At 40.8% G+C, this 17468-nt stretch overlaps 1 protein-coding gene across 1 annotated transcript in view; it reads right to left on the reverse strand.

Annotated features, from left to right (window-relative positions):
- The window catches only part of ATG14 (autophagy related 14), a 62413-nt gene extending 46426 nt beyond the window's left edge, over positions 1-15987 (reverse strand). Inside the window, exon 1 of the mRNA XM_004370888.2 lies at positions 15752-15987. Within this exon, the coding sequence (XP_004370945.1) occupies positions 15752-15972 (221 nt within the window). The 5' untranslated portion in view covers positions 15973-15987. The remainder of the gene's footprint in view (positions 1-15751) is intronic.
- Positions 15988-17468: the final 1481 nt, after the last annotated feature.

The following is a 17468-nucleotide window of genomic DNA, read 5'->3' on the forward strand; positions in this document are numbered from 1 at the left end:
TTAATGAGTCTTCCTCCAATCCTGATGCCCCCTTCTTCTTCATATAGTCCAGCTTCTCGGATTATTTGCTCAGCATACAGATTGAATAGGTATGGTGAAAGGATGCAACCCTGACACACATCTTTAAACCATGCAGTATCCCCCTGTTCTGTCCAAATAACCGCCTCTGTATCTGTGTACAAGTTCCTCATGAGGACAATTAAGTGTTCCAGAATTCCCATTCTTCGCAATGTTATCCATAACTTGTTATGATCCACACAATCGAATGTCTGCATAGTAATAAAACACAGGTAAATATCTTTCTGGTATTCTCTGCTTTTAGCCAGGATCTATCTGACATCAGCAATGATATCCCTGGTTCCACGTCCTCTTCTGAATCCGGCCTGAATTTCTGGCAGTACGCTGTTGACATACTGCTCCAGCCACTTTTGAATGATCTTTAGAAAAATTTTACTTGCGTGTGATATTAACGATATTGTTCGATAACTTCCACATTCGGCTGGATCACCTTTCTTCGGAATAGGCATAAATATGGATCTCTTCCAGTCGACTGGCCAGGTAGCTATCTTCCAAATTTCCTGGCATAGATGAGTGACAACTTCCAGCACTGCATCCATTTGGTGAAACATCTCAGTTGATATTCTGTCAATTCCTAGAGCCTTGTTTTTTGCCAATGGCTTCCGTGCAGCCTGGACTTCTTCCATCAGTACCATCAGTTCCTGATCATAGGCTACCTCTTGAAATGGCTGAACATCAACCAATTCTTTTTGGTATGATGACTCTGTGTATTCTTTTGATGCTTCCTGTGTCATTTAATATTTTCCCCATAGAATCCTTCACTATTGGCAACTCGAGGCTTGAATTATTTTTTCAGTTCTTTCAGCTTGAGGAGTGCTGAGCGTGTTCTTCCCTTTTGGTTTTCTATCTCCAGCTCTTTGCACATGTCATTATAATACTTTACTTCGTCTTCTCGAGCCACCCTTTGAAATCTTCTGTTCAGTTCTTTTACTTCATCATTTCTTCCTTTTGCTTTAGCTACTCAACGTTCAAAAGCAGATTTCAGAGTCTCTTCTGACATCCATTTTGGTCTTTCTTTCTTTTTAATGACCTCTTGCTTTCCTCATGTATGATGTCCTTAATTTCATTCCACAGTTCATCTGGTCTTCGGTCATTAGTGTTCAATGTGTCATATCTATTCTTGAGATAGTCTCTAAATTCAGGTGGGATATACTCAAGGTCGTACTTTGGCTTTCGTGGACTTGTTCTAATTTTCTTCAGTTTCAACTTGAACTTGCATATGAGCAGTTGATGGTCTGTTCTGCAGTCAGACCTTGGCCTTGTTCTAACTGATGATATTGAGCTTTTCCATCGTCTCTTTCCACAGATGTAGTCAATTTGACTCCTGTGTATTCCATCTGGCAAGATCCATGTGTATAGTCACTGTTTATGTTGGTGAGAAAAGGTATAAGTCATTGGTCTCGCAAAATTCTATCATGCGATCTCTGGTATCATTTCTATCACCAAGGCCATATTTTCCAACTACTGATCCTTCTTCTTTGTTTCCAACTTTCACATTCCAATCACCAGTAATCAATGCATCCTGATTGCATGTTCGATCAATTTCAGACTGAAGAAGTTGATAAAAATCTTCAATTTCTTCATCTTTGGCCTTAGTGGTTGGTGCGAAAATTTGAATAATATTGGTATTAACTAGTCCTCCTTGTAGGCGTATGGATATTATCCTATCACTGACAGCACTGTACTTCAGGATAGATCTTGAAATGTTCTTTTTGACGATGAATGCAATGCCATTCCTCTTCAAGTTGTCATTCCCCGCGTAGTAGACCAAACAGTTTTCTGATTCGAAATGGCCAATACCAGTCCATTTCAGCTCACTAATGCCTAGGATATCGATGTTTATGCGTTGCATTTCATTTTTGACGATTTCCAATTTTCCTAGATTCATACTTCGTACATTCCATGTTCCAATTATTAATGGATGTTTGCAGCTGTTTCTTCTGAGTTGTGCCACATGAGCAAATGAAGGTCCAAAGGCTTGACTCTACTTTGAGGAGGCAGCTCTTCCCCAGGCTTATTCTGAGTGCCTTCCAACCTGGGGAGCTCATTTTCAGGCACTATATCAGACAATGTTCCGCTGCTATTCATAAGGTTTTCACTGGCTAAATCTCTTCAGAAGTAGACTGCCGGGTCCTTCCTCCTAGTCTGTCTTAATCTGGAAGCTCAGCTGAAACCTGTCTGCCATGGGCGACCCTGCTGGTATCTGAGTACCGGTGGCACAGCTTCCAGAATCACAGCAACACACGCAATCCCCCACAGTACGACAAACTGACAACACGTATTAGATACAAGACAGTATTAGATATGACAAAATTATATACTCATAAAATGTGACTATTTAAATTTAAATTAAAAATTCAGTTCCTAAGTCACACAAACCACATTTCAACAGCCACATGTGGCTGGTGGCTACTATACTGGACAGCGTGGATACAGAACATTTCCATCACTGCAGAAAGTTCTATTAGTTAATGCTGCAGTGTCCATTAAAGTGGTAACTGCATGAAACAGTATTAGAAAACTCAGAAACCCAGGTGGAATGTAGACAAACCCACAGATTGATGAACTAATTTATCAACATTTATCAGGCATTTACTATGTGTCTGTAACTTATAATAAAGCATCCTCCAGAATATTAACAAATCTAATTATGTGCTCTTCTGCAGACAGGAAAGAAAGAAAAAAAGACCAAAATGGATGTCAGAAGAGAGTCTGAAACTTGCTCTTGAATGTACACTAGCTAAAGTGGATGGAAGAAATGATGAAGTAAAAGAGCTGAACAGATTTCAAAGGGTGGCTCGAGAAGATAAAGTGAAGTATTACAGTGAAATGTGCAAAGACCTGGAGCTAGAAAACCAAAAGGGAAGAACTTGTACAGCATTTCTCAAGCTGACAGAACTGAAGAAAAAATTCAAGCCTCAAGTTGCAATTTTGAAGGATTCTATGGGGAAAAACATGAATGACACAGAAAGCATCAAAAGAAGATGGAAGGACTACACAGTGTCACTGTACCAAAAAGAATTGGTCAATGTTCAACCATTTCAGGAGGTACCATATGATCAAGAACCTATGGTATTGAAGGAAGAAGTCCAAGCTGCATGAAGGCATTGGCAAAAAACAAGCCTCCAAGAATTGACAGAATACCAACTGAGATGTTTCAACAAACAGATGCAGTGCTGGAGGTGCTCACTCATCTGTGCCAAGAAATTTGGAAGACAGCTACCTGACCAAACGACAGAAAGAGATCCATATTCGTGCCCATTACAAAGAAAGGTGATCCAACAGAATGCAGAAATTATTGAACAATATAATTAATACCACATGCAAGTAAAATTTTCCTGAAGATAATTCAAATTACAGCAGTACATCAACAGGGAACTGTCAGAAATTCAAGCCGGATTCAGAAGAGGATGTGGAACAAGTGATATCATTGCTGATGTCAGATGGATCTTGGCTGAAAGCACAGAATACCAGAAAGATGTTTACCTGTATTTTACTGACTACGCAAAGGTACTCTGTGGATCATAACAAATTATAGATAACATTGTGAAGAATGGGATTCCAGAACGCTTAATCGTGCTCATGTGGAACCTGTACATAGACTAACAGGCGGTCGTAAAAACAGAACAAGGGGATAGTGCATGGTTTAAAGTCAGCAAAGGTGTGTGTCAGGGTTGTATCCTTTCACCATACTCATTCAGTCTGCATGCTGAGCAAATAATCTGAGAAGCTGGACTATATAAAGAAGAATGCAGTATCAGGACTGAAGGAAGACTCATTAACAACCTGGGATATGCAGACGATACAACCTTGCTTGCTGAAAGTGAAGAGGACTTGAAGCACTTACTGATGAAGATCAAAGACTACAGCCTTCAGTATGGAATACACCTGAACATAAACAAAAATCCTCACAACTAGACTAATAAGCAACATCACGATGAATGGAGAAAAGACTGAAGTTGTCAAGGATTTCATTTTACTTGGATCCACAATCAACACCCATGGAAGCAGCAGTCAAGAAATCAAACGACACATTGCATTGGGCAAATCTGCTGCAAAAGACCTCTTAAGGTGTTGAAAAGCAAAGATGTCACCTGGAAGACTAAGGTGTGCCTGACTGAAGCCATGGTGTTTTCCATCACCTCTCATGGATGCGAAAGCTGAACAATGAATAAGGAAGACCGAGGAAGAACTGACGCCTTTGAATTATGGTGTTGGCAAAGAATACGGAATATACCATGGACTGCCAGAAGAACATACAAGTCTGTCTTGGAATAAGTACAGCCACAGTGTTCCTTGGAAACGAGGTTGGCGAGACTTCGTCCCATGTACTTTGGACATGTCGTCAGGACGGACCAGTCCCCGGCGAAGGACATCATGCTTGGTAAAGTAAAGGGTCAGCAAAAAAGAGGAAAACCCTCGACAAGATGGACTGACACAATGGCTGCAACGGTGGGCTCAGACACAGTAATGACTGTGAAGATGGTACAGGTTCGGGCAGTGTTTTGCTCTGTTGTACATAGGGTCGCTATGAGTCAGAATTGACTCGAAGGCACCTAATAGCAACAACAATAATGTATTCTTCTGCAGCTGTGTATTGTTGAACATATCACTTAATCATTACAAGCTTCCATCTCTTTATACAAAAAATGAGAAATTAATGTAGTAGTTACTTCTACTTTACTGTGGCAATGTGATGATTTATGTTCAGATAACATAAAAGAAATGACAAACTCGTAAGTCTCATAATGCAAACAAAGAGCTGATGTAGATAATAAGATTTTGCTTTTATAGGCTATAAAAGCCCTCCCTTCATATTTGTTGTAAAAATTATACTTTACACTAAAACAAACTGAGAAGACAGACAACTCTGTCCAGTTTTATATCTAGCTGGTTGATTAGTTTGGGCTTTGTTTAAAAACAAAACAAAAACATAAATATATAGATGAAAACAGGGATATAAAACATAAGATAACAATTCCTACTATATCAAATACCTCAGGAATCAAGCACATAGACATGCTATTCCTCATGAAGGAAATTAAAAATAGGTGGTGTTAAGAAAGCTAAACAGCAGATGATATCAAGCAATGCAGATGGGACAGCACTTCAGTTGCACTCCGCACACTCATCCATTCTCTATCCCACAATTCACGCAAATAGATAAAAAATTCATCCCACAATTCTGTGCTTCTTCAATATGGTGTCCAAGAGGTGAAGAGATTAATATAGCTAATTACCACATTCAAACCAGGCTTAGTGATACACACTTTATCTTCAGAAAAGGGGGAGAATCCATGTTCTACACACTGTTTTGCAGATTGGGTTTGTCACATGAAGTATCTTGTATCTTTTTCCATGTCAAAACATATAGATTTATCTCAGTCTTTTTAATAGACAAACACAGCATTTCACTGAATGGACATCCTATAATTTATTTATAAAACCCCTACTGATGGACAATGCTATTACTTCCAAAATTTCCCTATTATCAGTAATGCTATAAATGAGTATCTCAGTACACATATTTTAACAGGCTTTTGTGTGTGTTTCTCTCTTACGAAATTTCTATAAATAAAACTGTTGGGTTAAAGATATTTACATGCAAAATTCTGGCAATTATCCTTAAATCTCCTGTAAAACCTTTCATATAATTTATAACGCCATTAGCAGTGAACAGAACCTATTTTCTCACACTCTTCCCAAACACTGGGCATTTCCTTTTAGTTTTTAGCTGACTGGCTTCTCTCCCCACCCCCACCCCCACAAAAAGATACTGTAGTTCATAATTCTTTTATCTTTCTTTCACTGTTAGAAATGTTAAACATCATTTTATATCTTAGCAGCTGCTTATTTTTCTTGTTATTCCCGTCTATGCCCTCTATCCATTTTTCTATAGGGTTATTTTTTTTCACTGAGGATTATTTATTAGGAAAATCAGCCATCTTTCTTCATATATCTTGCAATTATTTTTCCTCAATTTGCTGTTTTGACTACTTATGTCTCTGCTCTACAGAACTTTCCAAATTTGTATGCAGGTACATTTATCAATTTTTATGTTTAATTATCTAGTTTTGTCATTTTCTGAAAAGAATCTACCAGTGACCCTGCACCACCCCCTATCCCCACCATGACTCTTATAATACTATTTCCTATATTTTCTCCCCAGATTTGGATATGCCATCTTTATTATTTACTAAATTTCTCCATACTTATATTACTTGATGTTTTTCCTAAAAAAGTATTCCCTTAAATTAATTTTGTTGTTTCCTGAAGGAAGTCTCCCATATTTCTGACTTGTGATGTTTTTCCCATTTAAAACAAAAAAGAAAGTATCCTCTTAAAGTGACCTATAATATTTGAGTTTTGGTATGTGACAGGCACTATATATGTGAAGTGTCAGAAATAGAAATTTGATTAAAGCAATACCCCTCCCCACAAAGGACTTAGAGGCAGTTCCCTGGGGTAGAGAATGATCAGTAAATGAATAAACCTTACAATGTGATAAGAACTGAGAGGGGTAGTCACACAGCGCCCTGGCAGTGTAAAAGGGCACACCACTCAGGCTCAAGCTTTAGACAGGCTTTTCAGGAATGATACCTATCAACACTGGGACTTGAAGGATGAGCTAGAGTTGGCCTGGCTAAGAGAAGGGAGGCAGAGGGAATTGGGCCATGTTTCACAAGGCAAAAAATTACTTTGTTCTGCACCCAACCACTTCAACACACCAAGTGGGATAATAGCGGATGGGAGGAGTATGTCACTAATGAGGTAGCAGTTACAAATCTGAGCCTCATAATTCCACTATGCTCCATGGCCACAAAACAACCATGGGCGACTGAGTAGGTCTCTCCACAGGTCAGACTATTTACATGAATCTTCCCCATATTACCAGAAAAAAGCACTTAGCACATAATGTAGGCTAGTTTGCCTTTTCTTCACTGCAATGAGTGATTTCTAACTTACTCTCACTATGGATTAAACTAAACTATAGACCAAAACCAAACCAAACCCATTGCCATCGAGCCGATTCCAACTCATAGCGACCCTATAGGACAGAGCAGAACTGCCCCATAGGGTTTCCAAGGAGTGCCCAGTGAATTTGAACTGCCAACTTGTTGGTTAGCAGCTGAACTCTGAACCACTATACCACCAGGGTTTCCTGAATTAATGAAGCAGACCGTAAGAACTGACTGAGGAATTAATAAACTAGGAACACCAAAAAACCAAACCCAGTTCCATCGAGTTGATTCCAACTCACTGTGAACCTATAGGACAGAGTAAAACTTCCCCAAAGGATTTCCAAGGCTGTAAATCTTTACAGAAGCAGACTACCATGTCTTTCTCCCACAGAGCGGCTGGTAGGTTTGAACCTCCCACCTTATGGTTAGCAGCTAAGCGCTTTAACCACTGTGCTACTAGGGCTCCTTAAAGTAGGAATACTGCAGTATTAACAGTTTTTTTTTACATTTGCTGCTTCTGTGCGTATGAAAACAGTGTACTACGAAAAGTTATTTTAAAATGTCAAACTTACTGGTTCTCTACATTAAGATACCCTTTAGAAATGAACAGAAGAATTTATTTTTATTCCCAAAATGGTAAATAAACAGAAATAATAGTTGTATAATCCTTCCCACCCCCCACCCACCATGGAGTGACTTTGAATAATTCTAACTCTGGATTTAAAATTTTTTTTTTTTTACCGCTGTGAAGAGAATGAGTAGTATTCTGTGCACTGATGTGAAAAGATGGTCTATGTATATCAAATGCAAAGAAGAAAAAAACCAAAACCCAATAACAACGAGAAAAGACAACCCTACAAAATTGTACTGTGTGATTCTATTCTGGCAAAATAAGCACAGAATAAATATTTTTTAAAAAATTAAGGACCACACTCCATCTACAATGGAGATACTTCAATGGTGAGATTGTGAATGACTTTATATTTCTACAATATTTGAACAAAACATTTTTAAATCTCGATGCCACAGTGATGATATTTAGCTTTAAAAACAACACGCCTTTTGTATTTACGGTTTCATCAGTGTAAAGATTCAAATACTCAAATTCAACTACATCTTGTTTGAAGAAAAATATCCAGAATACAAATGTTTTCAAATTTTCAAAGTAATAGAAATTGTCACTGAATAGTTACTGTTTACCAAGTGGTACACCCACAGAAATAACCTTCCAGGATCAAGGATTAAATTGTTTACTTGAGATGGGTCAGCTCCAGAGAAGCTTACAAGTATCTGCCTCAAACAGACTTTGATGATTACAAGAAAATTTCAGTTTTATGACACAACTACAAATCCATCTGAAAAATATCTTAAAGGACAAAACCCGGGCTGGAGACTTTCACTTGGCTCTGATGGAAAGTGGACCAACCCTCCTAATAAAATACTCGTTTCAGTCTCACAATAACACCCTCCCCACAGCCCTGGTTCCTAAAGCATCTTGCTGCTTTCTGGTAATTTCTAGAAGAAAACACACCATCTTTCCAAATCTGTACACAGAACCTCTGAAATGTGCTGTCACTGCTCTGCCACACTTGCTAAGCACTCAAGTTTGCAAGTGTCTGTTTTATCATTGTAGCAATTCAGTGCCTTCCTTATCAACAGCAAATGGCAAATCCCAAATTATTTTTATAATCACACTTTATTTTCTAGGAAGTATGTCTTTTGGTGTTTGAAAGAGACTTAAGATTACAAGAACTCTTTTGGACTATGATGAGCTTTGAACATGTCTGGTGTAGATAACCTGGGCATGGAGAAGATCTTCTGAATGCTGGACCTGGGGATTACGAGAATCCAGCAAAGCAGTAAATGGCAGCCACCCAAAGATGAGAAATCGGGCATTCCAAGAATCTTCACATAGCAGTAGGGCATACAGGCCAGGGGGCACTGGATTGGGTTGTTTTCCTTTTTTGATATTGTCACTCACACACACACACACAAACATATGTTGTTGTTAGGTGCCATTGAGTCAATTTTGACTCACAGCAACCCCACGTGACAGAGTAGAACTATCCCAAAGGGTTTTCTAGGCTATAATCTTCACAGAGGCAGATCACCAGGTCTTTCTCCAGTGGAGCCACTGGGTGGGTCTGAACTACCAATCTTTCAGTTAGCAGCTTAACCATTGTGCGACCAGGGCTCCTTCACAAACATACACACACCATACAAACATATTGCTCAGATTTGGAATTGAATTTAAGAATTAACATATCCGTTGCTGTTGAGTTGATTCTGACTCATGGAGACCTTACGTGCTTTCAAAGTAGAACAGAGTTTTCTTGGCTGTCATCTTATGGAAGTGGATCACCAGGCCTTTCTTCTGCAGTGCCACTGGGTGGGTTTGAACTGCTAACATCAGGTGCCTCAAGAATTAACACAGCCCTGGGGTAAGTAAGCCACAACTACTCTGAGCCTCAGTTTCCTCATTCTTAAAATACATTAATAGCTCATGGGGTTGTGGTAGGGATCAAATGAAATAATAAATGTGAAAGCCTTTTATAAATTGCAAAAGATACAATGATAAGAGTAGCCAATGATACTGGTTGAAAACAAAAGTTATATTTTCTTAACAGAATCCATCCCCCACAAACATACATTTGGGTGAATACCACGATAAGCTACCTGGGATGGGTGTTAAGAACCCTTCCTGAGAGACAAATCAAATAGTAGTGAGGTTGGTAACTCTTAACTAAAGATGGTAAGTCCAGTTACCTCCTTGCTTTTGTTTTGCCGAGTGGGGTATAAACATTTGGATTCAGAGCTAAATTCTCCAACCAATAAATTTTTACAGGCCATGGCGACCGACAACAAGAGATACTGAAGGGAAAACAGAAATAGCTAAAGAATTTTTTTTTTATGTTGGCTATGTCTTCCCCTTGAAATCTTCAGTAACATCTAAGTTTCCCGCCCTTCCTTTATCCCACCTCTCAATTTGTTTAGTACTCACATCTCTGTTCCTTGTAAAAGTGTCATCCTATATTCTGAAAACTCACCAGTGAGGGCAATGCTACCTCATTCCTGAAAACCAACTTATAAAAACAATATCCGTATGCTCATAAAATGTGTTTTTCTTCTTAATCCACACTGTAAAATAACTAGCTCCTAAACCAGCAGATGATAAATTTTCCCAGGTGCTACACCCATAGCAGCAGCAGTCAAGAAATCAAACAATGCATTGCATTGGGCAAATCTGTTGCAAAAGACCTCTCTAAAGTGTTAAAAAGCAAAGATGTCACTTTAAGCACTAAGGTGCGCCTTACCCAAGCCATGGTGTTTTCAATCACCTCATATGCACGTGAAATCTGGGCCAAAAGTAAGGAAGACCAAAGAAGAATTGATGGCTTTGAATTGTGGTGCTGGTGAAGAATACTGAATACACGATAGGCTGCCAAAAGAATGAACAAACCTGTCTTGGAAGAAATACAGCCAGAACGCTCACCAGAAGCGAGGATGGCGAGACTTCATCGCACATACTTTGGACATGTTATCAGGACGGATCAGTGCCTGGAGAAGGGTATCAGGTCTGGTAAGGTAGAGGGTCAGCAAAAAAAGAGGAAGACCCTCAACGAGATGGATTAACACAGTGGCTGCAACAATGGGCTCAAGCGTAACAACAACTGTGGGGTTGGCTCAGGACCGGGCAGTGTTTCATTCTGCATGGGGTCAATATCAGTTGGAAGAAACTCGATGGCACCTAACAGCAGCAACACTGTTTCTGAGATTCTGACCTAGTCCCATTTCTCTACCTGTCATAAACTCGTAATCAATTTCTTTCCAGTCTTTAGTGGAAAGATTACTTCAACCTAATTATCTACAACACAGTGCTATTTTTGGTGTCAGATAAAGTTACAATCCAGGAAGTTATGTTCCTATAAAAAGACTAATAAAGATCTGCAATTTTAAAATGTTCAGCAGTACCAGATCCAAAGAAGACTGTGTTGGGTACACTGCTTAATGTCATTCCTCTTCTCCATCCCTTAAAGAAGCACACAAGTTAAAAGGCAGATGAAAAGTCAGAGAAGAAAGTGAGTATTGTTTTAGGGTTGGGGTAATGTGGCAGATGAGGAAGGGATGAAGTTGGTGGGGAACTCAAAGTTATAAGGAAGTTCTCCAACTGAACAACAATAAAAGTAATGAGCTCAGATATTTTTCAACCAATGTATCTGCCAAACCCATACTGTCCCCAAAATTATATAAAGAAAACGTTCCCTTCTTAGGAGTCAAAGAAATTAATTATTGTGAGATAATTAGATTTTTCTTTAATATCTAATTTTCTTTGAACTGCTAAACCATAAAAATCTGTATATTCAGGTACTTTATTAATGAAACCTGGAAAAAAATACATTTACAAGTATTTGATACACATTATCAAACTCAAGATCCACGTAGGCACAACTACTTTGGCTCATTTACTTAAAAGAATCAGAAGTTAAACAGGGTTTCTAAATTGTGCTGTAAGGCTCCAAGGAGCCCCGCTGTTGCAGTGGTTAAAGGCTGGTGGTTTGAACCCGTCAGCGGCTCCGCGGGAGAAAGATGTGGCAGTCTGCTTCCATAAAGATTTATAGCCTTGGAAAGCCTATGCGGTAGTTCTACTCTGTCCTATAGTTGGGGATCGACTCAACAGCAATGGTTTGGTTTTGGTTTGTAACACTCCAGGTTTAATCCCAAGTGGTTTTCCACAGTTACTGAAGGATTTTTCATAAAGTTAAAGGAAAAAGAGTCTGAAAGCAAGTAGTGATTACAAAGATTGTCATAAATAATAAAAGCTGTAGAATATTTCAGGATTAACCTTTGACTCATGTAATCCAAGGCTTATTACTGGTCAGCAGAAATTACTGACAGAAGAGAACTCATCTTTCTCCTTTGCAAACTGCCAGATTATTTTATGCAGACAACTGTACCCAGAAAATGCTCATTAAAAATTACTCGGCTATTAGGACAGTGGTGCTGGGTCTCAAGAGATTCTGTCATCCGACTGACATCCTATAGCACCTGTCATATTGGGCCCTACTCTGGAAACAAACAAGTAAAACAAGCAAACCCCTTTTCTTAAGGAACACGCAGTGCGGGAAAGACGGAGAGTGAAGCAAAGCTGGCTGAGCAGACCACTGTGAAGGTCCTGTTATACTTGATTCCTAAAATTTCTTATTTCTAAATCTTGAGTGGCTCTAGTATTTGCTCTTCATGTGTCTGCTTGGTCAGGAAACGAAATCCACTATAACACATCCTCTTCTGAAAGTTCACTTTAATGCTCAGATTTAGCAAAGAATTTATACTTCAGTTTTGAAAGCTACATTGCCATTGCTGTTCCCTCAGCTATATGCCTACTATGTGCTACCGACTGCTACTGCGCCTAAGTACTGTTGATCTGATAGAACAAACCCTGAGTTCATGCCTTCATGGAACTACACTCTAGGCATAGATGCTGCTGCTATTGCTGTTAGCTGCCGTCAAGTTGTTCCCCGACTCATGGTGACCCCATGTGTTACAGAGAAGAACTGCCCCATAGGGTTTTCTTAGCTGCAATCTTTACGGAAGCAATTCTCCAGGACTTTCTTCTGCAGAGCCGCTGGGTGGGTTTGAACCGCCCACCTTTAGGTTAGCAGCCAATCGCGAATGGCTTGCGCTACCCAGGCTCGTAGATGTGCCTAGCTTCCTCCAATAAATTATTTTACACGTCAAACTTAGTGCCATGAAAGAAATGTAGTGTTGCAATAGAAAATAATGGGGGGTGGGGGGTGGGGGGAATAGGGAACCTACCTTAGCAAGGGAGGTCAGCAAAGGTCTCACTGAGGAGGTGACACGTAAGTTGAGACTTGAAAGGCAAGGTGCCAATCAGGAGGAAAAGGTTCTTGACAGACAGATTGGCAAGGGCAAAGGCCCAATGGTGGAAAGTTTTGTGTTTGAGGATTTCAAAGAAGGCCGGTGACTGTGGAGCAGTGAATAAGAGAGTGCATGGCATGAGTTTATTTTTTGAGTGGTTAATAAATGCTAGACATTGTGCTAAGAACTTTAAATGCATGCTCTTATGTAATCACTATCAGAAACCACCATTTTCAAAATGAAAAAAGGCAATGATAGGAGAGGTTAAGAAACTTGTTCAAAGTCACATAGAAAGCGGTGGAGCTTGGATTCAATTCAATGCAGATTTGGGTGGGCTCCAACCTCCAACCTTTTGGTTAGCAGCTGAGTGTGTCAACCCTTTGCATCACCCAGGGATTCCGTAAGTAAAAGAAAGGAGACCAAGTTAAGTAGTCAAGAAAAGAGATGACGGCAGTTTGGACTAGAGGTGGACAGATTTAAGATATATTTTGGAGTCTGATCAAGTAAGACTTGCCAATGATTTATATGTGGGAAATATGAGAAAAAAAGGAAAAGTCTAGCATGACTCTCAGATTTCTGGCTTTAGTAACAAGTGGGTCATGATGGATTATACTGAAATAGTACAGGAAAATGCTTAGTTTGGGAAGGATGGGCAGATGCATTCAATCATTCAACAAATTTTTATTGAGCTTCTATTATGTGAGGATACAGCAGAGTACAAAACAGATAAAGTCTTGCCATCATACAGCTTACATCTTGTGGGGGGGTGGCAGTTAGACAAATTAATACATACATTAGATGGTGGTAAGTGCTACAGAAGACAAAAAAGCAGGTTAAGTGGGAAAGGAGGTTCTATTTTAATTGAATGGTGAGAAAGTCTAATGTGTGAATAGAGGCCTAAAAGAAACAAAGGAGGCAGCCCTGAGGGTTTCTGAGAGTTCCTGTCTGTCTCAATAAACTGCAAAGGCCCTGGGGCAGGAGCATTCTTGGTACATTTAAAGAATGGCAAGGAGGCCAGGGCCATACAGCAGAGTAGGTAAGTAGACTAAGCAAGAAATCAGTAGTAGTTTAGGTTGGGGGAAGAAGAAAATATAGAACTCTGGTTAGGGACTTTGGCTCTTACTTTGGGTAAAATGGGAAACCACTGGAGGACTTAAGAGTGGAGGAATGGAGGAGTGGCAAACTCTGGCTGCAATTTGCTAACTGCACTGTAAGGGTGCAAGGGTGAAACCAGAGAGATAAGAGAAAATAATCCTCTGGTGGATCAGAGCAAGTGGTGGTGAAGAGCAGACAGGATTTGCTGACGGGATTAGATACGGTGGTGTTAAGAAAAAGAGAGGAATTAAGGATGACTAAAAGGTTTTTTGGCCTGAGCCAAAGGAATAATCAGGTTGCCATTTACTAAGTAGGTATTAGCATGGGAAGAAGAGATTTATGGAAAAAGTAGAAATTCAGTTCGCCATATTAAGTTGGCAATATCCATTACAAGTTTAAACAGGGATGTTGAATAGCTAGGTGTTTTCTGGACTTCAAGAGAGTTCTGGGTTGGACATGTAAGTCTGGCACTTCAGCATAGAAATGGTATTTAAATCGTGGGAATGAATCTGGAAAAAAGCGTAGATAGAGAAGAGGATCCAGAACTGAACCCCTGTTAAATTCCATCACTTAGGCATTTCCATCTCATACCCAGCATTCTTATAATAAAACAACTGTTTTAATTTTTAAAGCTATTTCTTGTTACACTGGCCGTTTCTAAAGTTACCAAGTGCTTCAAAAGGACATGCAATGAACTACAAAGATTATGTCAGACAAATCTCCTCAAAAAAGAAAGGGAGAAAGAATTCCATCCATGATCACAGGAATGAATACTAGGAACTCGAAACATCTCCAAATATAGAGGATGCCTGGATTTTAATGTGTGATCTGGGACAAGGTACTTACTGCACAGTTTCCTTAGCAGTAAACTGGGAATAATACCTTATTGGGGTTGTTGTAAAGGAATTAATACCTGTAGAGTGCTTGGAACTTTTGTGCTAAAAAAATTAGCTATTTTACTGTCATTAACACTAATTAAGTTGTTGATAAAAAAGCTGGGAGACCCTGCAGCTAGCCACACTCATCTTTTCAATTTTCTTAACCAGGGGCTTGTAGCTCTCCCTTTGGGTCTCAAAATGAGGCCAAAACATGTTTCTAAATTCAATTCTAACTAAGGGCTTGTAACACCCAGTCTGGATTTTAAAGCAAAGTCAAAACACGACTCCAAATTCCTAAGCATCCAAAACAATTGTTGGTGGTGGGGAGAGAAAAAGGAAAGAACTGACTAGTCCTAGTTCACTCACACACTAGAGTCCGCGTGTCTGATAACCAGATACACCTCTGACAAAGGCCATCAGACCTGAATCCTTCTTAACCAGTTACTTGATTCTCTTCTGGTCTCTCCTCTAGAGAATGATTATGAATATGCCTTCGAAGACAAAGGTTAAATCAAGCTTTTGAATGGGAGTGTAGCAAAGACCTGGTAATCTAACTCATAGCAGCAACAGGGAAGACTTCTCCAGAGTGTCACCATCTATTAATCCCTTTCCCGAATATCCAAAAGTACGGCGGGATCAGACTCCTCCAGGGTGGGTAATGGGAAAAACGGCGACCATCTCTCATCTGCCCCCCGCCCCCACCCATTCCTCTCGGAGCAAAGTGCCAGCGCAAAGCAGCCACCCTTCCCTCCTCTCGTCGGGCTCCGGTGGCCGCAGAGGCGCCTCAAACTTCAGCCTCTGATGGCCTGGCCCGGGGAGACACCGGGGGAAAAAACAATAGGCCCGTGACGGCTGCCGTACCTTTCATGGTCGCGGCCGTCGAAGTAGACGAAATCGCCGTTCTGGACACACTTCGCGCAGGTCAGCCGCCGGCGGGTGGTGTTGCACAGCGGACACCGCTCGACCGCCACGTACAGCCCCTCCGCGTCGTCCACGGAGTCTTCTAAGTCCCGGGCGAGCTGCCGAGACCCGCAGCCAGGAGCCTCCGGCGCCCGGGCTCCCTTCCCACTGGGAGACGCCATGATGGCCTGAGAGCAGAGCCAGTCACGTGGGATTTTGTTTTCAACCAGGTGCATCCTGGGCGAAGAGGAGGGGCTTGGGGAGGTGCCCGGAGGGAGGGCGGGGGTCCTGACGGAACGGGAGCTCTTTTCCCGCCCCTCGCCCAGCCTCCAGACGACCCCGGCAGCGGCAGCGGGAAGGGGTGTGGCTGGTCGGCGCCTGCCCCGGACGCCGTTGGTTTTCCTGTCTGCTGAGGGCAGCCGGTCCCCAAGCACAGAAACATTATGTTCGAGGGGCAGTCTGCCAAACAAAATGTCATCACCTCCTGGATCATTCCAAGGCTACTACTAGTCAACGCCTCAAAGTTGTGCAAAAAATAGTAATACAATGTCCTAAGGATTCTGGGAAAACGGATTGGGAAAATACGGGAATTTCTTCAATTCGCTATAGATACTTTTAAATTTGACTAAAACTACAGCAAACGAAGTTGGGTAAATTTTTATTTACCTACCTACTAGCTGTGTGACCTGGGGCAAATTCCCTAGCTTCTCTGTGCCTGTTTTCTCATCTGTTAAATGGAGATACAGTACCTACCTAATGTCACGAAGATTAATAATGTTTAATAGTAATCAAGTGATACTCATCATAGCTAACCAATGGAAAGGACCATACTGAATGTGGAAATCAAAGTTGTACCTTTCTGATAAGTGAATTTTAATTCATTTAATAGCCAACACCCCTCCCCTACATTGGGCAATGCTCTGAGAAAGAATTTGAAGGAGGTAAACGGTTAGAATTTCCCTGCAAGTTTCTTTCTGCGGGGCTTAGTCATCTAGGGCTGCTATAACAGAAATACCATAAGTGGATAGCTTTAACAAAGAGAAATTTATTTTCTCAGTCTACCAGGCTTGAAGTCCAAATTCAGGGCTTCAGCACCAGAGGAAGGCTATCTTTCTCTGTTGGCTCTGGAGGAAGGTCTTTGTCATCAATCTTCCCCTGGACTAGGAGCTTCTCTGTGCAGGAACGCTGGGTCCAAAGGACGTGCTCTGCTCATGGCCCGCTTTCTTGGTGGTATGAGGTGCCCCCATCTCTGCTCCCTTCCATTTCCTTTTATCTCTTGTAAGAGGTGGTGCAGGCCACACCCCAAGGAAACTCCCTATACATTGGATCAGGGATGTGACCTTAGTAAGGGTGTTACCATCCCACCCTAATCCTCTTTAACATAAAATTACAATCACAAAAGGGAGGACAACCACACTATACTGGGAATCATGGCCTAACCAAGTTGACACATATTTTGGGGGGACATAATTCAATCCATGACAGAGGGTAAGTGGGATGGGTGGGTGGGGGATTATATTAATTAGTGTTTGAATATGCCTGTAAACTACAGAAGGAAAAAAGTTTATAGGTCATAAGGAAATGTACAAATTATCTAAACCAGTTGCTGTAGAGTTGATTCCCGTGACTCCACCTGTGTCACAGTAGAACTGTGGTCCATCGGGTTTTCAGTGGCTGA

This window comes from Trichechus manatus, unplaced genomic scaffold (genome assembly GCF_000243295.1).
Source record: "Trichechus manatus latirostris isolate Lorelei unplaced genomic scaffold, TriManLat1.0 scaffold00010, whole genome shotgun sequence".
Lineage (NCBI taxonomy): Eukaryota > Metazoa > Chordata > Mammalia > Sirenia > Trichechidae > Trichechus > Trichechus manatus.